This window comes from Crocuta crocuta, unplaced genomic scaffold (genome assembly GCF_008692635.1).
Source record: "Crocuta crocuta isolate KB4526 unplaced genomic scaffold, BGI_CrCroc_1.0 scaffold70, whole genome shotgun sequence".
In the NCBI taxonomy this organism is placed as follows: domain Eukaryota; kingdom Metazoa; phylum Chordata; class Mammalia; order Carnivora; family Hyaenidae; genus Crocuta; species Crocuta crocuta.
Window position 1 is genome coordinate 7,955,009 of NW_027528417.1, and position 26,365 is coordinate 7,981,373.

Consider the following 26,365-nt stretch of genomic DNA (forward strand, 5'->3'; position numbering starts at 1 on the left):
AGGAAATGACTTGAACACTAGCACCTTGTAGAAGACAGTCTCCAGGTCGCTTTCCTAAGCTGAAATGCCCCAAATACCCAAGTTCCAGCTTCACGCGTGCGAAATTGCATGGAAGTGGCACTTTTCCTTTATGGTTTGTAACATTTTTCAGCCTTTTCACTTTGAACATGTATTTTAGAAATAAGAAATTGATTTTTTTTTTAAAAAGGAGAAGTATTTTACTAAGTCTCAAGTAAAACAGGAGTCAGAGTCAGCAGTTGATAATTTGTGGGGATGAGCACTGGGTGTTATGTGGAAACTAATTTAACAATAAACTATTTGTTAAAAAAAAAAAAGGAGTCAGCAGTTGGTAGCAGTTGAGGGTTCTTGAGAAAGGTTTCAATATACCTAGTTCTCAGGATTCTTTTTTTTTTTTTTTAAGGTTTTTTTAATTTATTTCTAGAGAGAGAGAGAGCGTGAACAGGGGAGGGTCAGAGAGAGAGGGAGTCACAGACTGAAACAGGCTCCAGGCTCTGAGCTGGCAGTCAGCACAGAGCCCGACGCGGGGCTCGAACCCATGAACCGTGAGATCATGACCTAAGCGAAAGTCGGACGCTTAACCGACTAAGCCACCCAGGCGCCCCTCGGGATTCTTTTTATATCTTGCTAGGTGGGTTTGCATTTCTAATTCATGTTTCTATTTGGCTGGTTTTAACATGCAGTTATATTTAATGAAGAAAAACAAGAATGGATGGAAGAGCAAAATATTGTGGTGGGCCCTGCCCAGAACTCCGACTTGGGCAGGAGGCCCCTGCAGGCCGCCTGCTAGGGGGCTGGACCCCCACGTGGGGAGTGGTGTGCAGAGGTCTGCTGAAATCGGATGAGCTGGGGAGGGGCGCCTTCACCTCACCTCAAGTGTGACATGGCCCCGCCAGGCCCTCTGTGGTTTCTCTTTGCTCACATTTCCATTGTCCTGCTTCCCGAGGCTGAGAGGGGGAAGTGCTGGTAGACCTTGACCCTGTGCTTGAGGCGAAGGGGTTAATGGCAGGGAAAAAACTGGTTGCTTTTGTTGGTGTTGCCCTCTGGCACTTTGAGGACCCCCTTTTCTTTTCGAAAGGAGTTTGGAGGCAGCTTTTAGTCTTACTGAACTCAAGCTGTAAATGGAAGTCATTCTAGGCAAAACAAAACAAATGTTCTCTCTGCACAAGGCAGGGGAGGGAGCCTCTGTGCGGTTGGGATTTATTTTTATGTTTTAATCCTGTTAGCAACAGAAAAAGACTCTAAGGAGCCCCTGATTTTATTACCGCCAGGAGCAGTTTATCTGTCGGCTGTGGGATCCCTGGCCAGATGTCCTGGGCTCCAAGTGTCTTCTTCCTCCCTCTCTCCCTCCCCTCCCTCTAGGGGATGCTTTGGAGAATTTAGTTGCGGCCTAGGAGGGCTGATGCTTTGTCTCCCCTCTCAGGATGGGGGCTGCCCAGCCTGTCGCTTGCCCGTGGATAGTGCATTATCACCTGAGGCAGAGGTGGCAGTGGGAAGACAGTGGTGAAAGAGTAGAAAGGGCTGGGCACTTGTTGACTCCGTTGGGTGGCCACTGAAGTTTTCTGCTGAGAGTGTTCTAGACCTCCTCCTGTGCTGGGTGCAGTTTCACACCTCGCCAGCAGGGGTCTCACCTGGGTCACATCCAGGGCTGCAGGCAGGTGGGAGAATCTTCTTGGGGCCCCTCCCCCTCAACATCTTAGAATCACTGGGCTCTGGAACGTTCCACCTAATGAGATTTAGACACCATTTTGAGGATCCGAGAGAGGAAGTAGCTCATCCTTTGAGAGAAGGTGTTTTTGGAGCCAAGCTGGGGCCAGACCTTTTTGGGGGCAGGATGAAGTGCAGAATAAAGCAAGAGCATTTCTCTGTCCTTACCATTAGTGAATGATGGAATGAATGTATACTTGACTTCCACAAGGAGTTTTATTATTTTTCTCATAGTGATAATATACAGTAATTTTATTGACTGTTTATCACTTTATGAATGACAAGTTGGACACTTGACATAAAGAGCCCACGTTTAATTTAAAGCTTCCTTTTCTGTAGGAATCAGCATCTGTGGCTTTCAAATAAATAGTTAAATGTTACACATCAGTGAAATGCTGCCTGAAATTAATCAGACATTCTCACACTTACTAAAATGTAATTACTTCAGGAAAAGGTAAGGCTTTAAGCTCATTAAGAGGTAATGGTAGTAGGGTAAGAGAAGTGTTTTGACTTTAAATGCTGGTGATAGTTGACGATGTCACCGGGAAGGAAAAGATAAGCCCAGCAAGACTGGAATATCTTGGTTTCCTCCCAAGTCCACTGACAGTGGCAGAACGGCCCACAGGTGCATTCAGGGCCTCTGTGTTCAGGGCTCCGAGGGCAATGTGTGTACCTGGCACCCGCTGATCCTCTGACCCGAGGTGATGGCTGACACGGGCCTCCCTGTCACTGCTCTGAGGCCTGGGTGTGGACATGGACGCATACACTTGGCTGGAACTTCCAGGGTGGGGCTGTCGTTTCCGGAGGTGTCTGAGCTGCCCCCACCACGGAGCAGCACAGTGAGCAAATTCTCCAGCTGTGGTCCTAGCTGCCTAGACGAGTAGAGCCTTTAGGGCAATTTAAGTGCTTAATATTCTTTGACTACTTCTTTTTATGAAAAATATAAACAAGCCACGCTTGAGCCATTAACCTTTTAAAGCTTTATGTTAGAGGACGATTTCTTGTTATGATATCCTATTTTTCTTCCCCTCCTAACACATTTCTAACACACACACGCAACGCCTTTTTTTTTTTTTTCAAGAAGAGGAATTTAAAAAGAAGTCTGCTATACCCTTCCTCCTGTGGACTTCATGTGGCATTTTGCCATTGGGCTTAGATCCAATGAAATAATGTTATATCTAGATGGAAGTCTGTGCCTCTCAAGCTTTGGTAAATACCCTGGGGACACTTGTATTTGGGAAGCCCTTGGGAACCTCCAAGCCACAAGAATAATGTACTGCATTTCCCTGAAGAGTCCATTTCACTCAAAGATTTAGTAGCAGGGAAACTGGTATGTTAAAACACATATGGCTGTATTATAGAGTAGAATATTAAAGCTTTATAAATCTCTTATTGTTTTAATATTTTTTAATGTTTATTTTTTTAAAATTTATTTCTAGGAGAGAGAGAGACAGCATGAGCAGGGGAGGGTCAGAGAGAGAGGGAGTGACAGACTCTGAAACAGGCTCCAGGCTCTGAGCTGGCAGTCAGCACAGAGCCCGAAGCGGGGCTCGAACCCACGAACTGTGAGATCATGACCTAAGCGAAAGTCGGACGCTTAACCGACTAAGCCACCCAGGCGCCCCTAATGTTTATTTTGAGAGACAGAGAGAGACAGAGCATGAGCAGGGGAGGGGCAGAGAGAGACGGAGACATAGAAGCTGAAGCAGGCTCCAGGCTCTGAGCTGTCAGCACAGAGCCCGACGCGGGGCTCAAACGCATGAACCGTGAGATCATGATCTGAGCCGAAATCAGATGCTTAACCGACTGAGCCACCCAGGCGCCCCTTTATAAATCCTTTAGATAAGACACAATTTTATACACTTGGTACCAGCTGTGTCCCCCGTCCCTCCATACTGGCCTTTGTCCTTTCCCCAAGGGAAAGTTTTAGAAGCCTTGGTTAATATTTTTGTGGTGTTACCATTTTGTTTTTGTTTTTAAGTTTATTTGAGAGAGAGAGAGCATGAGGGGAGGGGCAGAGAGAGAGAGGGTCTTCGAAAAGAGACAGAATCCCAAGCAGGCTCCGGGCTATCAGCGCAGAGCCCAGTGCAGGGCTCAAACCCACAAACCATGAGACCATGACCTGAGCCAAAATCAAGAATCGGCAGCTTAACCAGCTGAGCCACCCAGGCACCCCTGGTGTTAATCGTTTTGTCGTCTTGTAATCGTATTTCATCATTATGAAGCAGAGGTAGGAGACACAAGTGAATATGGCTAAACTGGTAAATGCAAGGAAGTTAGAACTACAGACCAGCCAGTCGTCCCCAGACGTCTGTGCAGCCACACCGTGACCACCCAGCGCATCTCTCCAAATGCAGATCTCCGCCCCGGGGGGTTCTGCGTCAGGTACTCTCGGATGGGGCCTCTAAATGTGCATTTTGAACACAGTCCAAAGTGATTCTGGCCTCCAGCTAGATTCGGGGACCAAAGAACCGAGCGGTTCCTGCGACTGTAGCACTCCGGAGAAAGGGCTGCAGACTGGTGTCCGACAGACCAGGCGGAAGAGTGGTTTAATTTGCCTGCAGCGTTTTTTTGTTTAATGTGTGTTAGTTGCCAGCATTTAAAACTGAGCTGCTCCGCAGCTCTCCTTCCCAGCGCGGAAGTCAGGACAGCGCCAGGCCTGCCTTCTCCCCAAGGCCGGTGGCCCAGGCGGAGCCGCAGCAGCAGCGGCGGCCTGTCTCGGCGTTCAGTGCTCTTCAGGTCTGCGTGACCCGGGCCTCCCCGTGCTCACAGCACCGCCAGCCGCTCGGACACTCAAGGCTTTGATCCTGCTCGGTGAACACGCGGTTGTGCATCATGTTCTTGAACAGCTGAGTCACAAATGTCCTTTTGCGAAGAGCAGCGGGAGCCGGCCACTGCCTCCACGCCCCCTCTGCTGGCCTCAGGGAACAGCTTGCCTTTGTTCCCACCTGAGAAGTGACTCATTTTAGGGAGAAGACTCATCTGGTGAGAAGAAGGGACTTCAACGCGCAGCTTTAGGGACAGAACCATCCCCTCGGGCTTAGCACTTCCTGTGTCTCTCACTCGCTTCCCTGTGCTGCTGTTTCCGGAGCCCTGGTTTCCTCCTATGGACCCATTATCCCTTATAATGCACACGCGCTTGTGTGCACCTGCGCACACAGGCTCGCGCGCACACGGGGGAACCCCTCACCACTGACCTCTCGGGATGGGCCTTGCGCACCCCTGCTCTGGCCAGTCCGTTTCATGGGCCTGGGTGCCCCTCTTCCTTTCACTAGGGGTCCCTCGAAACCCTAGGTCCATTTGTGTTGAAGGTATAAAAGGGAGCCGAGTCGGCCTTAGGAGATAGTTGTTCCAGGAAGATGTGCTCGGAATTCCAAGCAACAGACTGGGCCGGGGTGGAGGTGGGGGGGGGGGCAGCTGTTTGAGCATCAGGCCTCCGTGCTCTGCCGGGAGGCCGGTGAGCACACACGATTTGGCAGGGACATCAGGGGCTGTCATCCTGCGTGGCCCTGCTTGATCCCCCTTCTGATTTTCTTTTATTCTGTGAGGTCAGAGGATGCCATTTAGATTGATCACTTGATGGGATTACGTTGTTTCTCTCACATTTTTCCCCCCTAGTTTCCCAAGGCCAGAATCACTGTTCTCTTGCCTAGTAACTTCCCCTTGATGGGTCCAGAAGGTCTCTCCCCTCATTTATCGACACAGAGACGGTGAATGTCAACAGCCTTTAAAAGGCAAAGAACATCTTCCCTGTTAAATTTAACTCCTTTCTTGCCTCACCCAGACTGGTTCTTTCTGAGCCCTGAGCGAGTATGACGTAGGCCCGTGCAACCTCTAACGATTCCAGAAGTGATGCCTCTGGCTGCTGGGGTGGTGCTGCGTGTCTACACTCCTCTTCTTGATGACCAAGCCATCAGGCAGCCAGCATTGAGAAGGGAGGCCCATCCTTAAGGCCCCGACTTCCAGGCTCTGACCCCTCAAGTGCCTATTTCCACGGAGGATTCCAGCTGCACCTTCCGTCTACTGCCCACAACGCTGATGGCCACTAGCCCCTGTCTGTGCTCTCCATCAGGTGCTGGCCATAAGTGGAGCCATGCCTTTTTCATTCCTTAGAGGTTAAAAACTTAGGCAAAATCAGAAAACATTCTTTCTAACCTCACTATTAGAAAATTATGGAGTCAGAACTGGCAGACGTGTTTTCTGATGTATCCCAATTTCATATATTTCATCTTATAAAGAGCCAGGTATTCTCATTTTCATTCAGAAAATGTGCTAATCGGAGATACACACACACACCACCATATTTTGCCCAAATCTCACAGAAATGTATAGTGTACAAAAAAGGACTATCCCTGGGGCTAATTAGTGTTTTAAAAATATCTACTTAAAGTAGACAGAGGTTGCATACATATCTAGAAACATTAGTAAGTGGGAAGGGAGTGGTTTTGCAAAGGGGTTTTTGGTTTTGTTTTTTCTTTAGCCACACTCACCGTGGCAGTGCCCTGAGAATGTAAATGCTAACCTGTGTCGGGAGGTCTGTTTTCCTAACGCGGTCTGGGTGGCTTCGGTGAAGGCAGCGGTGGGGGTGCAGCGTTTGTGTCTGTGCTAGAAATCAAGTGGATCATGTTCAGTCAGGGGGTGCACGTCCCAGCCCTGACCGGTGGCACAGCACTGACATGTGGCGTGGCAGGCCCTGAAGGTGACGTGGCATTTATTGGTGATAGCCTCAGTGCCACGGGCTGCGAGGTGCCTTGGGCTGCCCCACGGATGCGAGGTGTGGAGGGGCTGCTCCCAGCCACCTTCATAGACACCGGAAGGGGCCTTGGCTACTTGGCCGAACGTGGAGCCTCGGTGTCTTGGAAAAGGCAGGTTTCATCCTCACTCTTTGCTGGTGAAGGTATACCTGTCGAGAATTTGCTTCGGTTGTTGTGGACTGAGTCCCTACCTTGTCCCAGGCGCTGGGCAGGGCAGCAGGGACTCAGATATGGAAAGACACGTTCCCTGTCCTCCAAGGATGCACGGTTAATAGAACAGAGAGGCACATGGGATGATCGTAAATATCACAACCACAATGCGGCCGGACAGGGACAGGAGCCAAATCTTGGAGTGTCTCACGTGCTGTGCTGAGGAGTTGGCAGTGAGGAGCATGATGTCACCTCAGTGTCAGGGTGGAAGACTGTGGACACCTGCCTGTCCTCGCTAAACCAATCTGTTTTGTTACCTTGGAAGTCAAAATGCGGAGCGGTCACTGACTTCCGCCCCGGGTAGGTCACACTCCCTGAGACAAGACCCCACACGAGTGTGTAGGCAGGAGGTTCAGAGATGAATAGGAAACCAGCCCCGTCCACCTGTCCATTGGAGGTCCACGGGCTGCTGGGAAAGAGAAGGGGACAGACCTGGCTGGGTCACTCGTTGCAAGGAGTGATGGCCCGTTGTAGGAGGCAGTAGGAATGAGGGCGATGGGGAGGTTCGTTCCAAATGTAGGATCTCAGAAGGCTTTTTGTAGGAGTTGTAAGTTCCAGATTCTCCAGAATTATTTATTGTACTTTATTTAGTCTGTCTTCTTTTTTTTTTTTTTTAAATGTTTTTTATTTATTTCTAGGAGAGAGAGAGAGAGAGAGACAGCGTGAGCAGGGGAGGGTCAGAGAGAGAGAGAGGGAGTCACATACTGAAACACAGGCTTCAGGCTCTGAGCTGGCAGTCAGCACAGAGCCCGACGCGGGGCTCGAACCCACGAACCGCGAGATCATGACCTAAGCGAAAGTCGGACGCTTAACCGACTAAGCCACCCAGGCGCCCCTAGTCTGTCTTCTTAAGTATAGACAGGAGAACTTTTTTTCTTCCATCTTCCACTGGTGTTCAGCGAGAAACAAACCCCCAATATTACCAAAAGCTACAACTTTAAGAAGAGGTAAATTCTTCTTAAGAACCCCTATACCGAACAAAATTTCAACCGCAGTTACTGCATTTAATTCTTCGTTGCATGGCTCTGTCTTCCCTAACTTGCAGGGGGAAAGGGGCTTATGAACCAGTTTGTTGTAAGGAACGGGTTTTACGTCAGCAGCTTGACGGGGTCCAAACTTGTCAGTGTAGGCCCCAGATGGCCCTGCCAGGCTGGACAGGGGATGTTCCCGTGTGCTGACTGTCTCTCTCTGTGGTCGTGAGGCCTGGGCGGCAGTGGGGACAGAGCATGGCCCATCCACTTTCCCCCAGTGTGAATCCATGTACCTGCGTCAGGCTCTGTTTTGTATGTTTGAAGCCAAACAGGTTTCTTTCTTCCTCAGAGTTTTGTTATTTCCATCTCTTGGGAAGGGAGAAGGAGAAAAACAGTCCTTCCTAAACAGAAAGCCACGTGTTGCTTGAGAACCTGACCTCTGTCCCACATGTCTTCAGCTCCCCCAGAACATTCCACGTTAATTACACAGTACTCTGCGGCCACAGTTTTTCCTTTCACATCCACAACTTTGTAGAGCGGATAAATCATGATTGCAGAGTGGTCTGTGCTTGGAGGCCACAGCCCCGTGGGGACCAAAGGCCTCAAGGTGGCTTGGAGACCACTGGCCTGGGAGCAGAGGTGCCCAGGGAGCCACCCCCAGAGCAGGTGGCATGGGGAATGCAGGCAGAGAGCGAGACTTTCTCTCCATGTGATTCCATCGTGATGCATGAGGGCTCCCACTGTCAGATCCCTAAAGGAAGAAGTGTCACCTGAGCTCAGCAGGTCAGGGGCTGGTCCAGTGGCTTCTCCTCTACCACCTTTTTTTTTTTTTTAATTGTGGTAGAAAATATATAACCTAAAATTTGCCATTTTAATTGTTTCTAAGTGTATGGTCCCTGGTGTTAATTCCATTCACAGTATGCAGCCATCACCACTATTTCCTAGACATTTTTATCGCTCGGCTAGAAACTCTGTCCCAACCCCCTTGCTGAGCCCCTGCTACTGGCTATGCGCTTGCCCGTTCTACAGGCATAGAAACGCACTCCTCCGCCCTGCACTGGAGGACTGGTGCTGGAGGCCCTGGAGCATGCTCTGCTCCCCCACCCCTGCGTCCCGCAGGGCCTCTGGGGCTCTGCTGGTCCGTCCTTCTCATTCGTTAGTGGTGAGGTTGTACTCTCCATGGGCCCTCCCTGATTCCCTCAGTAGCCCGATCTTCCTCTGCCTGGAGCATTGGGGCGGAGCGCTCTTTCTGCCCACCTGGCCTCTCCATGCGAGGTGACTGGCGAGGGTGGTCTGTTCTCCGTCCATGCCCCTCGCTGAATCCAGAGCAGCGGAGGGGCTGTGGGACTGTGTGGCAGAGCAGGTGCTTCAGGCTGCGTGCGTCTTCGCAGGTGGTCACAGGGTGCTCACAGCGGCAGGGCAGCACGGTGTTGTCACAGGGGCTCTGGGGCTCTGGAGCCAGGCCTCCTAGGGAACTGGCCAAATTCCCTCACCTCAGTATAACTCCGATTCCTCATCTGTAAAATGGGGATAATACTGTGCTTCGCTCATAAGATTTCAAAGGTGAGCTGTGCGTAGAGCACTGAGAACAGTGCTTACATGTGCTGGCGTGAGCTGCCTTATAAGCATTTGCCATTATTAGTGCCATTGCTGTAACTGCGTCAGAGTTGTGAGGATGAAATTAGATAATCCATGTAAATAATTTTAGAAGTGGCCTGCAGGTACTAAGCATCCAGCAAATGTCATCTACCAGTATGGATGGGTGTGTGTGTGTGTGTGTGTGAGTGATGAGTGTGTGTATGTGTGAGCATATGCAAGTCTGTGTGAGTGTGTGTATAGGTGTATGCATGTTTATGTACATGTGTGGGTGTAGGTATGTGTGTAGATATGTGCATATGTGTGTGTGATATATGTGCATGTATGTGAGTGTATGCATGTATCTGTGAGTATCTACAGGTGTGTGAGTGTATGCATGTGTGTGAGTGTATGCGTGTATATGTGTATGCATGTGTGAGTGTGAGTGTATGCATATATGTGTATTTGTGTATGCATGTGTGTGCATGTGTATGTGAGTGTATGAATGTGTTTGCATGTCTGTGAGTGTATGCATATATGTGTGTCTGTGTGTATGTATGTGTGAGTGTATGCATGTGTGTGAGTGTATGCATGTATATTTTTGAATGCATATGTGTGTGCATGTGTATGTGAGTGTATGAATGTGTGTTTGCATGTCTGTGAGTGTATACGTGTGTGTGAGCGTATGCATGTATGTGTATGAATGTATGCATGCACATCTGAGTGCATGCATATGTGTCTTTGCATGCGTGTGAGTCTATGCATGTATTTGTGAGTCTGTGCATGTATGTGTGTGTACATGTGAGTGCGGATGTGTGTTTATGTGTATATGTATTTATTTTTACATCATGACCAGCTCAGCACAGAGACTCGTTCCAGGGGCTGTCCCTAGCCTGAAGTTACTACAGTCCTGATATAGGGGACTGGACCTTAGGGGCAGATAAAAACTAACTCGCCTGTACTTCCTGTTCTTTTGAAGACAAGAATAGAGAAATAGGAAGACGTTCTCAGGAGCCTGGTGAGGTAAAAGTGCAGCCTCCAAGTTCACAGCACAGTCTTGGCATTTTAACCTGCTTTTTCTTCTTAAGTTTGGAAACAAATTGTGCGAGTTTGAATTCTTTGTAACCTCAGGCAAAAGAGCTTCACATTCCATCTGAATTCGGAACACTGAGTGGGCTTTACTTGTTTATGTGGGAGCCTCCCATTTCGATCAAGATTCGCATTTTTTTTAATCCAGAGAAGAAAAGCTATCCTCTATGAAAACCAAGCTTTACAAAACTTGTCTCTGTGCTCTGATTTTAATTACCAGTTAAGAGAAAGCTCAACCCTGCTTGTGAAATAGGTGTGTGAAATGTTACCAGGGCGCGGGGAAGAGCTGGAACTGAAAACGGAATCGCCTCCTTGCAAATCGTGCTTCTTTGTGAAGGAGGAAGGACGCAGAACTAGCTGGGAGGCAGAACTTCAGTTTCCCGAAGGCGGAGGAGTGGTATGGGTCTATGTGTGTGTGTGTGGGTGTGTTAGGGGTGCACTCTGGGAACAGAGCAGGGTTTCCGGGGATCACACGTCCCCTCTCCCACTCAGAGCCCCCTGAGCTCCACGTTTGTACCACTGTCGTGTATGGTGCTGCCTCTCTGGCCACATAGGGCCCTCCACGCTGGATGTGGCCTGGGACCATGCCAGAGGGGTCCCCCAGTCTCCCCTAGGTGGTCCCAGGATCAACAGGTACCCCCTACAGTATGTTGAAACACCGTAATTTTCTGAGTAAGAGCAAAGGAGTTTGCTTTCAGGTGGGGATGGAGGGGTCAGGATGTAGACCTGCTTGCTAAAGATGAATTGGCCATTGGTCTCATTTTTCTCTCTCGCCTTTGTTTTTAGACCCTAGAAACAACACTGCTCTATATCACATGTTGAGCTGGGTTCCCTGAGTCTCAAGCCTTTCCCTGGAAACAAGCAAGACCCTCTCTGACGCTGTTGAGTACCTATGGGCCAGGCCAAGGACCAGAGAGGAAGGGTTTTGATAAAGGGCTCTTTCCCAGTCAGACTGGTTAATGCAGCCCCGGAAAGCACCTGGCTTTCTCCTGTTGAGCCGCCGGCCTGCGGTGGGAATCGTACTCACTCAGGGGCACGCCCGGGGCTCTAGGCTGGCTGCTCCCGGGAGGCTCTTGCTCCATTGTGGTTGGTTCCTTGTGTTAGCAGCCGCCCTTGCTCACGCACAGACACCCAGATTCATAAAGTCGCCTGAGGAATTGCCCCACAACCCTTTCCCCAGCATCACACACACAAACGCTCAGGACCTTCCTAGAGGCAGGCTTGAGCTGAGAGGCGCAGGAGAGTGTCATGGAGAAGCAGCAGCACGTCCTGGCCAGCATGGCGTCAGCAAGCTCCTTCCCTGTCTGGAAGAGAGGGGCCCCTGAGCATGCAGCCTTGGGGTTCCTGCCCATGTGGAAGAGCAGGCCGTGTGAAGATGGGGAGAATGGACACCTGCATGGGCCTCAGGTCCCCACACGTGCAGAGACGGGCTGTGGGAGACGCGGGCGACTCAGCGGGTGCTCAGTGAGACATGTGCTTCTGGGATGCCCTTCTGAGGAGGAGGGCATGGAGCTCAAAGAGCCTGCTTTGGTGAGGGCTTCCCAAGATCGCAGGAGGCGCCTGGCTCTGCAGGAGGTGTGGGGGTTGAGCCAGGTAGTCATTTCCTGTGTCAGCAACGCTGTGCGTTTGTGTCTAGACAGAGTGAGCGGCAAGGAGACCTGTTTGGGCCACTCCAGGCCGGTGTACGTGTGGCCAGGCGTCTGTTGGTCTTGGGCAAGGGGTGGCGAGGGAGGAGGCCTCGACGAGACGGCAGCGCAGAAGATGCCAGCCTGCCCAGGGGCGTGATGTGGGTTTAAGCAGCGCTGACAGGCTGGCAGAGCCGGCTGGTGCCACACGGCTGTCGTGGGGCCTGGCCTGGCTCTCCTGGACAGGTTCATTTCTTTTCTGAGCCTCCTTCCCTGGGCGTGTCCACAGCTGGTTTCTTCTTGCTTTTTCTCAGGCGGGGACCAAGCTGGAAACCTGTAGCTTCCCCGGTAAGCCAGCCCTGTAGGTTCTACATGGAGCAAAGAGTGGAGCAGCTCAGCCCCTCTCTGCCAGCCCCAGGGTTTGGGGGACGGGTGCCTCTTTGGGGTGTGGGTGGGCGCAGATAAGTGCCTAAGTCGTTTGGATGTGGTCCGGGTCAGGACACATCTTCCTCAGTCAGTGTACCGGTGCTGCCGTGGGGACAAAGACCGAAGAGGGGATGGTTGGGAACCCTTGAGGAGGAGAGGCTACCCTTTGACCAGAGAATATTCCAGAAGAAGTATGACTCCAGGAGTAGTGTCTGCTACAGAACTGCTGTTATTTTCAGAGGCTCCTAATTACTTTCCTCAGGTGGTGGCTTGGACTAGCATCTCATTTTAATACCAACTTTGATCTGGTTTTTAAAAATTCCACTCTTCACATTCACACAAATCCACGTTGGCTGTTCTGGTTAAGCCCAGGCCCCAGTACACAGAGAAAGCTGAGAAGTCACAGAAGTCCAGGCAGCCCCAGGCATGCCTGCACAGACATCTGAAGAGAGTGCTGAGGATGTAGAGGGGTTGTTGTGAGTCTTTAATGTAATGCCTTTATAAGGAGCACTGCACACACTGCAGAGATTTTGATGAACTGGCTTAAATGAGATGGAAAGGCTCGCAGGGTTTATTTCTGGGCTTGAGAAGTGACACGTATTGTGGCAGCTCGGGTGCCTTTGTGCCTGGGTCAGCCATGCCCACATAGTCCCCCTGGCATCCAGCTTCTGGGCTGGAACACCCTCTTCTGCAAGGGGGAAGGGCGCTGCGCTGGACTGATTGAGCTTAATTCTGGACACAAGGTTAAATTCTCCACGTGCTCCTCTCTGTTCCCCTCACGACACATGCCTGCATTCTGCTCACTGTTCTGGAAAGCACCGCAGCGTGTGTCCTGGGCACTTCTCTCCTGTGTCCCCCAGTGCCGTGGGCCTGCTGGGGGCAATGAGCCGATTCTCCAGGTAACTATGGCTTTGGCTTCGTCGTGATGAAAGCCCCTCCCTCCGCCTCAGCGCAGGGGAAGGGCAGGATCGGGGAACCAAGCTGGGACCTGGCCATCCCATGCCAGGCCAACTACCTGTGGGTCCTCAGCAGCCCAGCCTGCCAGCTGCAGACCTGACAGACTCTTGGTTAGGTCTTAGGTGTCCAACCAGATTTGAGCTTCTCCCGAGCAGTGATGTACAGGCTCTTATATTTGGAGGCCTGGGGTCTTCCCGGGCCAGTGCCAGGACGGGCATTGTCCAGAGGGCTGCGGGGGCACCCTTGGGTTGGGTTACCATCAGGGTCCCGCCATCAGTAACCTTTGCCACACTGGCACCTCATCACAGATTCACATTCCTGGGCCCATGGGGGCAGCATTTCTATGTCACTTTCTCTGTCCTCGCCTTGAGAGAGACGCAAGAGTTCAGAACAAGTCTTCTCCAAATGTGCCACTTTGGCCTGTAGACCATTTTGAGCTGAAGGCAGTTGAGACCCCGCAGCCTCAAGAGAAACTTTTGCTCCTCTCTTAACTCTCTAACTGCTCTACCTAGAAGACTCTAAGCTGGGAGTCCTTCCCAGAATCAGAGTTATCACTAGACATAAATTTTATCTGAATGATCCATCCTTATGGAGGGCAAACATCGAATTACAATCTTTGGCTTCCTCTAGAAGCATCGCCCCAGTACCCGCCTTCATCTCGCCAGAGACTTGGCGGTGTGGCCTTGATCAGTGATCAACAGGGAAAGACTTGAGAGAGGAAATGACTTTGTTTTCAATATATTTCAAATACTTCCTTCCGTGAAGATGGCTTTTCATCATGAAACTTGTTTTCTCATTTTTTTTTAAATTTTTTTTAATGTTTTATTTATTTCTAGGAGAGATAGGGAGAGACAGCGTGAGCAGGGGAGGGTCAGAGAGAGAGGGAGTCACAGACTGAAACAGGCTCCAGGCTCTGAGCTGGCAGTCAGCACAGAGCCCGACGCGGGGCCTGAACCCACGAACCGCGAGATCATGACCTAAGCGAAAGTCGAACGCTTAACCGACTAAGCCACCCATGCGCCCCTGTTTTCTCATTTTTAATAAGGTTTTTTATGATCATTAGTTAGGACATCCTCAATAGAACAAATTTAGAAAACTCATTGCCCATAAGTGGAAGAATGTGCTTGAAGGTTCTTAATTTGTATTTCCCCAACAAGGCTCGCTGATTTCTGGAAAGACTCAGTATTTGCAATGGGCCCATCTGCACGGGGGCTTGTTTTGCAGTTGAAGCTCTTCCTGAAAGGGACGAAATCTTATCCCCTCTAATGTGAGCCTCCAGGTGACAGTGGAAGATGGGAACAAGCCTCCACAGAGGCCCACGTCCAGGTGATGCGTCAGACCAACATGGCTGGACTGTGGGCTTGGAACTTGGAACTTAATGTGAGAAACTTCTAGAAGCTCCCGGACTTGGAACCAGATACCTGCATTCATACAGAGGCTTCCTGCAGCCTCAGCACATACACTGGCAGTGCCCTGTGAATATATATGGTCAGCCCCAGGCCCTGCGAGCAAGGCGAGGGTCTGAGGCACTCTCTGACCCACCTCCGGGGCTGACCCCCTCTCTGTGAAGCACCGGCAGCTTCTGCATCACCTGATGGCCTGGTCCCCAGAGCCTGTGACCTTGGGCGTGTCGGCCAAATTCAGAAATGAGATTAAGATCCAAATGCTGCTCCTGGGAACCTGAGCCTGTGGAATGTGAGGCAAAAGATAAAAGGGGCCTTAGAGCGGAGGCCTCGTATTCGAGTCGGGCCTGCCTCTGCCACCCTGAGAACCTCTATCCCCTCGCCTCGTTACCGCCTGCATTCTAACGGCCGTGGCAGGCGAGGAATCGGTGACACCACCCTGTTAGGCCGTGTCACACTGGGTCACAGCCCTTCACGGGAGCTCAGGCCCTCCCTCCACGCCTCTGTGCCGTTCTCCCCATCCCAGGGCTGGTGCCGGCCCTCCACGACCCCCAGCCAACACCGAGGCCAGACAAACCCACCACTGCACTCAGTGGCTGCTGTCTGTCTGGGCTCATTTGGGGGTGCTAGGCATGCTTTAAACAAGGGCGCCCTGGAGAGAATTTCGGACTTAGAGATTCACTTGTCTGCTTCGGCAGACCTCTCTGGGCAGCTTTCATTCCCAGTTTCCTGTCTCTCTCTCACTTTTCCTTACGAGTCATAATGTGCGGATGTCCCAGGCCTGGTGCTTTCTGTCTTGGCCATAAAATGCCTGTTTGTGCCCATAGCGCTGGAAGGGCCAGGCATTATTACCATAGAGCCACCTGGGCTACGGCCTCCCCTAGCAGGATGCTGGCTTTTTCCCCCGTGCCTCTGGGCCCCCGTCCTGAACCCAGCAGGTTTGGCGCTGGCTCAGTCTGGTATAGACAGGGAAGACTCGGGGGGCTTCTCTGCTGACGTTGGGGAGGTACCGCAGGGCTGCGATGGCCTCGCCACTCCCCTGCTGGCTCAAGAGTAGAAACGCCGCTGAACCCTTTCAGAACCTCTGAGCACCCTCTCATGGTCCCCCGGCTCCTCACTAGGCCAGATAGACGTGGCGGTGGGGGCCTGAGCGCTCAGCCAAGTGGCCTGCTTTCCATCAGCAGCAGCAGCTGTGCATTCTGCCGTTTTCCTGCCCCTGATAGCAGATGACACGTAGGGTCACAGAGCCTGAGCCGCGCTTACCTTTGCATCGTTCCCTGTCGGTTACGCTCTGTTCTGATGCCCGGCCGTGCAGGCACCGCGTGAGGTGCCAAGGACCCAGGGGTGCTGGCGGTCCCGGAGAGGCCTCACACAGCAGGGAGGGCAGACCTTCCCACACACCCCGCACTGCCAGCCCGCGCCGCGTGCCCTCCCCTGGCCCTCTGGGAAGGGGAGAGATGTCATGTGGGGGGAGCACAGGACGGTAGACTTGACGACCTCACGGTATCCAGGACCTCCCCAGGCCTGCCTCTGCGCTGCAGACTTCTCCCTCCCTGGTGAATGCTTCTCTCCTCACCCCGAAGGGTGAATCCGTGCCTGGGCGGAAGGCACCCCCCCCCCCCCCCGGGTGGAGGGCCCCTCCTCTCCCATGCTGCGGTGGCCCACATTCATTTGGTAGAAGCTTAGCTGGCTTGCAAGGTGGACCTGAAGTTAACCATTTGGAAGAGACATGGTAAAAAGACACAGTTGCCGGACTGCATTCCACTGCCCAGGATCCCTCCACTGGAGGCTTTTGTGGCTAGAAGGGCTCTGGCATCTCCATTTGCTCTGGAAGCTTAATTTTTGCCAAGGTTGTTATCACCAAGCAGGCGCCAGAGCTCTGTTCCACTCACGGTCCAATTATGGCAAAATCCAAACAATAGAGCTGTTATTCCACTTGTCAGAACGTCGAAGGGGCACGCTTTCCCCTCGCCAGGATCAAACTCTCGGTGCGCTTTGTGATATGCGAGACCTTGGGGAAGGTCTCTCCACTCCCGGACACACAGAAATGTGTGGGAACTGGAAAATGGATCCCTGCAGCCGCCACGGGCCGGGTCCCTGGTTTTCCTCTTCACCACACAGACCCTGCCCAGTGAGCGGTCGGGGAGCGACCTTGGGGAGGCCCAGGCACGGGCACGGCATTTCCAGGCTGGGGGCAGACTTGGTTCCCGATCCTGAGGACTCTTGAGGGAAGGGGTGAGGCTGGTGAGAACAGGGGGATGTAGTCTGATGCGAATTGCTCTCCTGCCCCTTGCCCACGACAAAGGGCCTGCCATCTCTCTCCCTTCCTGCAAAGTCGCGGGCTCCTCTGCTGACTGCGCATCTGGGGACATGGAGCCTGGGCCCCTCTCTACCTCCCCCTTCCGCCCACCCCTGCGCACGCACGCACGGGGACTTGCACAGGAGCCTCGGGGGGGCGGAGAACAGGGTGGTCAGCACTCTAATGTCATCACCCACAAGGAGTTTTCTGGGTCTGTCTTCCCTTCTCCAAATGGAAGCATTTGGATAAAGGACCTAGAAGGGCCCCTCTGGCTCTAACACCCCATGAACTGTGGGCCTAGATCAGATTTATAAACCCGCCTGGAGAGAAACAGACACCGAGGTGCTGTTCTCTCTAAAACAGCCCTAATACCTGGCCGTTCCGCGGCCGCTTTCCGCCTGAAGCCGTGCACGTGTGCCCGGAGCTGTTCCAAGCTCCAACCCCGGCCGCCCGTTCAGTCGTGCTGGGCTTGGGGCCTCAGTGAGTGAGGCTGGTTCTGGAGCAGACCACGGTTTTGCTTCCGCCTGCACTTAGCCCCCTATGTCTTCACCAGCCTCACTCCCGCTTCTCTCCTCTCCTTTTCAAGATCACACACAAAGACAAGGGGTTAGAAAGTTCTACCTGGGGCGCCTGGGTGGCTCAGTCAGTTAAGTTTCCGGCTGTTGATTTCAGCTCAGGTCATGCTCTCTGTTTTGGGAGTTTGAGCCCCATGTTGGGCTCCATGCTGTCAGTGCAGAGGCTGTTTGGCATTCTCTCTATCTCCCTCTCCCCACTCCGTCTCCCCCTCTCCCTCCCCCCTCTCACTGTCCCCCTCCCTCACGCTGTCTCTGTCTCTCTCAAAATAAATAAGAAATAAAGGAAGAAAGGAAAGGAAGAGGGAAGGGAGGGAGAGAGAGAGAGAAAGAAAAAGAGAGAGAGGAAGGAGGGAAGGAAGGAAAGCAAGCAAGCAAGCGAGCAAGAAAGCTAGCTTTATCTGAATTGTTACCATCTTAAGAAGTGGACTCTGGTGACAGATGCCTGGATTTATTCAGTCCCTGGTTCGGCAGCGGCTTACTAGCTGTGTGACTTTGGGCAAGCTACAGAACCTCTCTGTGCATCAATTTCCTCAGCTGTGAAGCACCTTACCGTCCCACAGGGCACCTGTCTCGCAGNCTGCTTGCCAAGCCCTACACACCCGTTCCCCACGCCGTGTCGTGAAGTAGCGGAGGCCGATGGGAAGACCACAGGGCTGCAGTGAGGAGGGCGCGCTTGCTTGCCCCCCGGGGGCGCAATGCAGATTCCAAACCCCCCACCTCCCCATCGCAGTGAGAGTGGCCTCTCCCTCCAGGCCGGCTGTGAGGCCCCAGGCAGACGTCCCACCCGCACAGGCCACGTTAAATCTGCTCTCTTTCCGGACGCCTGGGTGGCTCAGTCGGTTAAGCATCCGACTTCGGCTCAGGTCATCATCTCACAGTTCGTGGGTTCAAGCCCTTCGTTGGGCTCTGTGCTGACGACTCAGAGCCTGGAGCCTGCTTTGGATTCTGTGTCTCCCTCTCTCTCTGCCCCTCCCCTGCTCAATGCTCTCTCTCTCTTTCTCTCTCTCAGAAAAAAAAAAAATTTAAAAAATTTTTAAAAAAAAATCTCTTTCCCCTTCCCAGGCACGCGTTCTGGCAGTTCCGCCAGGAGAACCCCAAGACCCGGGTGGGGAGCCCGCCCCCCGAGGGGCTCCCCGGCTTCAACAGCGGGGTGATGCTGCTGGACCTGGAGGCGCTGCGCCAGTCCGCCCTCTACGGCCGCCTGCTGGAGCCGGCGCGGGTGCGGCAGCTGGCCGACAAGTACCGCTTCCGCGGCCACCTCGGCGACCAGGACTTCTTCACCGTGGTGGGCATGGAGCACCCCGAGCTCTTCCACGTGCTGGACTGCACCTGGAACCGCCAGCTGTGCACCTGGTGGAGAGACCACGGCTACAGCGACGTCTTCGAGGCCTACTTCCGGTGCGAGGGCCACGTCAAGATCTACCACGGGAACTGCAACACCCCTATCCCGGAGGCCTAGGCGCGCCCTCGCCCCCGTGCCCTCGGGTCCCCTGGAAGCCGAGGGGCGCCTCCCATACACCCTCCGCGGGGATGTCCTTCCGATGACCGCTGCGCTGTCGCACCCCGCAGGTCGCTGGCCCGAGGCCACCCGGTGGGGCCGGCCTGGCACTGCTGGTGCGCGGGGCCCTTTCTCTCCAGGGGGCCAGGAGGCCAGGCATCGACATCTTCCCGTTGGGCTGGGAAGCGGGCATTTAAAGAGAAGAAAGGAAATGGGGCTCCGTGCCCTCAGCCCCCAAAGCATGGAAATGCCCGGCCTTTCTTAGACCAGATATAAATTTATCTCAAATCGACATGCTTCCATTTTGCAGGAAAGAACAAAACAGTACTGCTGTAGATCCGGGGAGCTCAAAACGAGCCAGCCAGGGTTTTATCGGCCAGCCCAGAGTTTGAGCATCCGGATGGATACCAGCCTTCTGCATGTGCTCCCCGGGAGGCTGCGAGCTCGTCCGCCCTGCCCGCATGACCTCTGTAGGTTGAAAGGTCACCACCTCTGCGGGGAGAGAGCCTTTATGGCCAGCAGTGGCCCACAGAGAAAACCGGGCTCATTATTTTAGCCTCCAGGCTTTTCTCTCCCAACGACATCACAGAACCTCATTATCCCTTATTCATCCAGGCAGCTTCAGGTGACCGGACTGTGCTCGGAAATCAGATCCGCCATCAAAGAACAGAGCTCGGCCACCCACAAGGACACGCAGTAGAGTTGTCTGGACGGGAAAGACTCATTCCGAAGAGGAGCCCAGCAGTGTATGCGCATAAACGTGTGGCTCGGAAGGGGTGTCACTCATAGGCTGATAAGCCTTCAGTCTCTGTTTAAGAAGTCGTCCTATGACTTTCTTATTGTATCATATCAGACCCTGTACCTTGGAGGGAATTCGGCTCTTCTCTGAATGAGTTCCCTTGCAAGGTGCAGACACCAGGTCCATTTTGTCTAGTCCAGTGGAGTTCCTGGGGGGGCGGGGGGGGAGGGGACGACAACTGCGGTTGGATTTTGACGACTGCAGTTGGATTTTCATCTCTTTTTATCTCAGTTTCATTTACTTTTTTTTATTTTTCACCATGAGTGAGAACAGCTAATAAATCATTTGAGAACACAATGATTATGTGGTTTGTCCTCTGATCACAGCTTCCTGCTACCTGAAGGTTCCGAATCAAGAGCGTAATCAGTGTCATTCAGAGCTCTCCCCACCCCCACCCCCTGCTCCCCGGCCCGTCCAGGTGATTAAGCTAAATGTGCTCACTGTGGGTCTCTGTGGACCACGGAGGAGCATGTCCGAGGCAGGAGGAGGGAGGGCGCCAGGGCTGTGTCACTGAATCATTGCATTGTGGGCATAGGCGGGCCCGTCCGCTCCTGGGAGCAAAAACATCGCCTTCCCTTCCCACTTCCCAGCCCAGGCTCCCTGGTTACATCATCCCCTGACGAAGCGGAGCACAGTCCTCTCCTGCCTCTCTGCTCTGACAGAACTGGTATGTTCTCTTAGGTACTTGACTTCCTATTTATAGCTACTAGTTATTGAATGCCTGCCGTGTGCATGGCATCGGGGGGATTTATGTACGCTCTTGATAATACTCATGACAACCTCACGAAGGCAATTCAAATTCTAGAATTTATTATAAGAAAATAACATGAGCTGTGGACAGAGAGTCATTGTTTATCACACTGAGTTTTTTTGATAGAGAACAACCGGGAACAACTTTCAGTTTTGACTAGGGGAGCGGATAAATAATGTATGTTACATCCAAGGAATAAAATAATGCGGGCATTAACACCATACTTTTCAAGAATATCTAATGCCTTGGGAAATGCTTACAATGTACTGTTAAGTAAAGAATGCAAAATATAAGATTATATGTATGGCGTGATCCTCATTTTTAAGATTACGTATATGTGCGTGGATGTGTATATGTAAAAAGAGAAGGTGTTCTGCTCGATTTAATTAAAACCCGTATGTTTGAAACACCACATTAAAAAAATAAACAATTATTTCAATGGGAAAAAGTGGATACAAGGCTAGAGAATTTTAGACTCAGAAAAACAAAGGTATTTTTCCTACATCGATTTTAATAATTCACGTACTTCTGTAGCTGTGAGTCTTTTGTTATTGCAAAGAAAAACCAATAAACTGGGTTTTCAAAATGGGCAAAAGCACACGAGATCTCCTCATTTGCTGTTGAGCTCCCCTAGGCAGGAGCTCCCCGCTCCTCCGTCACCAGTGGCCTTGGTAGACAGCAAAATAGTACCCAGCAGGCAGTCTCGCCAGCCCAGCAAGCCTACGGGTGTCCCCGTGCTTGACGGTGAGCACCTTTTGGACAGACGTTGGAGGGCCGGTTCCTCCCTGGCATCCTGTTACAATCCATGTCGTGCAAACATACCCAGTCGTGCTGTGGTTAACTTGTGTGATGACAGCTCTCACTGCAGAGCATGTGCGGGTAGGAACGATTAGAACAGAAGCCTGAGAAGAACATTTCTGGGTACTTGGAAGGGTCAAGGTGCTTTCTGTCTTCATCTGTGTCTCTGTTTCTGAACACTGATTACCTTTGTCATAAACAATAACATGCTATAAAATTGTAGCCGCCGCCCTCCCCCGGTTACAGGTACGTATCGTCCTGGCCCTTCTATGACTCATGGTTGGCCCTTGTGACCACCGCGTGAAAGAAAACATAATCTCGGCTAAGTAGGCTCTGGGTTTTCAACTTTGCCTATGGACGCCCTAGTTCTCTAAATAAAAGTGGCCTAATAATAGCATCTCCAGCCTCTGCTTTCATTTCTGATTCTATTATCTTTTGGCCTTTGGAAAGCTCGTGGGCTTGTCGAAGAGATTCCCTTTCATAGCATCTCATCGGCCCAAAGAGCAGGGTGCTGGGTCAGGGGGCCCCTAGCTGGAGCGCACCAGGAGGGTGCCGGCTAAGGGAGCAAGTTAGCTGTGCCTCAGCACCTGCTTTGGCACTAAAAGGCCAAACCTCTGCTCATTCTAAGGCTTCCTGGCTCATGTCCACAGTCACGGCACAGAGGTTTGGCTGAAGGTGAAGTTTGGCAGGACGAGCAGAAATTTCCAAGCAGATGGGGGGTATGGTAGAGAGAACTTCACACCTGAGGCAGAGGCCTGGCTTTGCATCCATGTTGTGTTCTCACCACCTGGGCAATCTGGGACATCCAAGGTCACCTCTTTCCCCACTTCGAGACACCGGCAATAAGAGTTCCCTCAAAGGAGTATGGTAGGAGGAAAGGTGATGGTAAGGCCTTGGCAAGCAGAGAAATAATATGTAGACACAAGGGGATTCCTCCCACTGAAAATATCCTTTTAAAATAAAAAGTGACAGCCGTTTAGGGCACATTAAATGTGTTGGTGGCACCTCCCTCAGCCCAGTGGATGACCAGACGCTTGCTTGTAGGCGGTCTGGTATTTTTGTTGGCCATACCACCCTGGAGAACCCGTGTCCGGGAAGCCAGGGGTCCTTGGATAAGCCCTTCCCCTCTGGACTACAAGGGGCTACGGGACTGGACGCGATCTCCAAGCACCTCTCTGCTCCCAGCACACGTGTCGTACGCATCCATCTCTGTTCATGCGTGCATGTGGCGGGGAGTCTAAATCAAATGCAAGACCTCCGGACCTCAACTCATCATTTACACAACTTGGAAATTACGACCATTCAAACGGAGACTCACTCACAAGGTACAGTTGGCATGACTTTCGCCCCAGTCTGAACAGGCGAAGTGAGGGACGCAGACAAACTATAGGAGGTCTTTAAATCCAGAGAGACTCCGTGCCATCCACGAGCCGCAGCCCTCTGCTTTTGGCCTCTTTGTCTCCCAAAGAGCCTCCCAGGCAGAGCCGCTTTGTAGACGGACCCGTACCCCCACGCATCTCTCCCTGAGCAGTACTGAGTCTGGAGCCCCCAGCCAGAGAGGCCTGGTGGGGCCGCCCTGTGGACTGGCCTGCCACTCCCCGAGGTACTTGCAAAGGCCAACAAACCTGGAGGGAAGGCTTCTCTAACTGGGTGTGCTCCCAGAGTGTCTCCACGTGTGGCCCCGCTCCGACGGAAATGCGTCCGCCCCATACAGTCGGCAACCTCACCGAGTGCCCTGCGTTCGGGGCCGGAGGGGCCTTTCCACGCTTTCCCCGACAGGTAGGATTTGCTGCAGTCGCTCCCTGAGCCCCTCTCCCGGACCCACGGGCCTGAGCAGGACCCCAGGAGCAGGGAGCCGGGTTGTCTCACCTCCCCGACAGGGCCTTGCAGACAGCAGGGACCTGGGTGTCTGTGGAAAAAGCAAGAAGCTCCCACTCAACCCTCTTCCTTCCTCCTCTCTGGCTCTGGGCAGCCTCCAGAACATGCAGAGAAGCCGCCGACTGAGCTTCAGAGTCTCCACCAGTTTCTGTCCTGACTGGTGAGCTCCTCAGGGCAGGGATGGTGTCGTCACCTGTGGCTGTCCCCCGGCACGCGCTCCAGTGGGGCCTGTGAGGACGCCAGGTACGGACAGCCTGGGTGCTTGGGCCGGTCTGTTCGGTGTGGGGTGTAAGTGAAGCCGGAAGTTCTCAACATGTCCCTTCCACCTGCTCTGCCCTGACATTCTCACCGTCGCTTCCCACCTCGAGCGTGGAGGGTGAGTTCATGACGCCCCTCGGTGCCGGGCCCATCCGCACCACTGTCCCCTGTGAGGCCTCTCGGTTCGTTTATCCCCATAGATCACGGTCTCCTTCCCCCAGCCCCTAACACATCCTCATGTGCTTTCTGTGTGTCTTCTGCGTTTGTGCAAAACGGCGTTACTATCTCGTGTACATGTTTCAGTTTGGGTAACTCCGCATTCTCTTGCGCTTTCTTTTCCATTCGGCGCTGAGTTTCTCAGATCCACCCTCCTTAACGCGTGCACACGCAACGCTGCCTGCTGCCCGCGGCGTGCTCTCGCCAGTATACCCACCCTCGGCCGCACCACCGGCACCCACGTAACCTCCCACCCGCCTCCTCACTCCACCCCACGCCCGCACAAAGGACCCTGCTGTGAGCAATGTCGTCCTGTCCCTCGTGCACCTGGTAGGCATTCCCCTGTGTGGTACGTCCAGGAATAACGCCGCTGGATGGTCAGATGCACGTGTGCCCACCTTTCTGCCTAAGGGGGGCCCAGAATGCCCTTCCCGCTCTCACCTGTATGAGGCCTCGCTCCCTCTGCGTGGCTGAGCTCAAGTTCACGTCTCTGAGCATGGACACGTGTGTGGAGCCGTGAGCCTACTGGAGTTCCCCGAAACGTGAGGCCCGAGGCGGGGCTGCTCTCTGTGTGAGTGGTGCGTGAGTGGTACAACATTGGCCTTGGCCGGTGGGTGCGTGTCTGGGAGACGGGAGAGGTCAGCCGGCTCCTGGCCTCGCGGCCCTCCCGCGACGGCCGTGCGCAGTAGGTGAGACAACCCACGGAGGAAAGTGCCTCCGAGGCCCTAGACACCTCAGCCGGTCCCCAGCCCCACGCGGCGCTGTGGGAGGCCTGCGGTCAGCCCAAGGCCTGCCGTCTGGCCTCGACCCGGCTTCCCCCCAGGTAGAAGCCCGCGCTCCTCGATGAGGGCGTCTGGCCCTCTCTCTGGAGCTTCCTCTCCCAGTCCTCAGGCAGCCGCAACCCTCTCACCTTCCTCCAGCCCGGGGCCTGGCGCTTCCCAACGCACAGGCCGGCACAGAGCCGGGCGCTGGGGCCGGGCAGTCTCCGTGCTCTGGGAGCACTCTGCCGGGACGCGAGTGCTCCTCTCCTGTTCACACGACGGTCTGAGCCAGGGCGTGGCAGCAGTAGTGACAGTCTTCTAAGGGTAAGTGCACCCGGGCTCTGAAAAGCGCAGGCCCTTCTGTACCATCACAGGCCAACAGCTCCTTGGTAAACCTGTGTTCTCCTTCCGTCCCACCTTTCAGGGGAGCTAACCTGACCTCTAATCCAGGAAGTCAGGACAACCACCCGCTCCGGGCATCCCCTCCTGGTGCCTCTGTGGGCTTCTGCTGTCCCCAGCAGGCAGGCTTGGGAGACGTATGTGCGGGAGGCCTTCTGGGAAGCGTTCTGTGGGGAGGAGGACCAGGCAGGGAAGAGGCGAGGCGGTCATGACAAGAGGCCTCCGCGGGCCCCATGAAGGACCCCAGAGCTGGAGCAGCCTTGCCGAGGAGCCCTGGCTGGAGCCCGGGACCAGGGCCTTCAACCGGCTCCTGTCCGNCTGGGCAGGGCCTCAGTTCTGGGCCATCCACAGCAGCCCTCGTAGGAGAATGAGGTCTGGCCCCTGAAGGGGGGGAGGGGGGGGTCTGGGCAGCCCACCAGAGCATCTGCTGTGGAAGCCCAGGGACCCACAGCCCCCCTCTGCATCTTCCTTCCTGCTTTTCTGAACTACGCTCTGTTCCTTCCCTCAAAGTTCTCCCGCTGGGGGCGTTTTCCGCATCAGTCCTGCCCTCTGCCAGGTTTCCAGACGCCCTTCCCTGAGCAAGAGCCGGAGCCCAGGCTCCCTGTGCAGGCTGCTCCCTCTCCCTGGTGACACTGGTGTTGCCACTGGGGCTGGCCCTGCACCAGGGAAGGTCATCTGCTGTTTGTAGGAGGCAGGGCCTATCTTCTGTCCCTTCCCTCTGGACTCAGATCCCTACACGAGCCCAGGGGCCCACCTGCCTCTGCCCTCTCCAGGATCTATGCACAGAAGATCCCGGGCACACTGACGCCGCTCGGCAGGAAGGAGCAGGGCCTGGCCAGACGGGTGAGGTGGCCTCCGGAGGACCTGTGCCCGTGCCGGGGATGATGAGAGCTGGGGCTGCCCACCGCTCACTCCAGGGGAAAAGCCAGCAATTCTGTGCAGACAGCGTGGGCTATGGAGGAGGGTGACCTCAGATGACACCCCAGTTGTGACGCTCTTCATTTGTGCAAGTCACAGGTATTTACCAGGCCCTTGCCGTGGGCCGAGTTCCGGGGCCACAGTGGCGAAGAGGATGGGTGGGCTTCTGCTCCCACACAGGCTCTCAAGTAGTGAGGTGGTCTCTCACTGCTGTGGGTAAGAACAGCAGGGGGCCGCGGGTGCACCTTGAGGGGTACCCTGGGATCCAGGTTGGAGGTAAGGGATGCCTCCTGGAGGATGCAACAAGAACCCTACGATAGGTGCCCCTGGTGAGAGAGAGCATGGCTGTGTGGCCTTGAGGAACATACTTGCCCTCTCTGGGCCTCCCAGTCACACCCATCTGCTGGCCACTGTGAGGACTAAATGAGATAACATATTCTCTGTTCCTTACTCACCGACTCCAGTCCCGACTCACGAAGG

At 53.6% G+C, this 26,365-nt stretch overlaps 1 protein-coding gene across 9 annotated transcripts in view; it reads left to right on the forward strand.

The window, feature by feature from the left end:
* Positions 1-25,979, forward strand: part of XXYLT1 (xyloside xylosyltransferase 1) — a 159,069-nt gene extending 133,090 nt beyond the window's left edge. The window contains exons 4-8 of one of the 9 annotated variants that reach the window (XR_013332748.1): positions 18,672-20,573; positions 22,500-22,780; positions 23,118-23,234; positions 23,428-25,089; positions 25,741-25,979. Coding sequence is in view for 1 of the 9 variants with exons in the window: in XM_077754354.1 (XP_077610480.1) it covers positions 18,672-19,068 (397 nt within the window). In the remaining 8 variants the exon portion in view is untranslated. Of the gene's footprint in view, positions 1-18,671; positions 21,855-22,499; positions 22,781-22,986; positions 23,060-23,117; positions 23,235-23,427; positions 25,267-25,740 lie in introns of those variants that run through there. The other 8 variants (XR_013332751.1, XR_013332746.1, XR_013332750.1 and 5 more) reach the window with 8 other exon arrangements.
* The last annotated feature ends 386 nt before the right edge of the window (positions 25,980-26,365 follow it).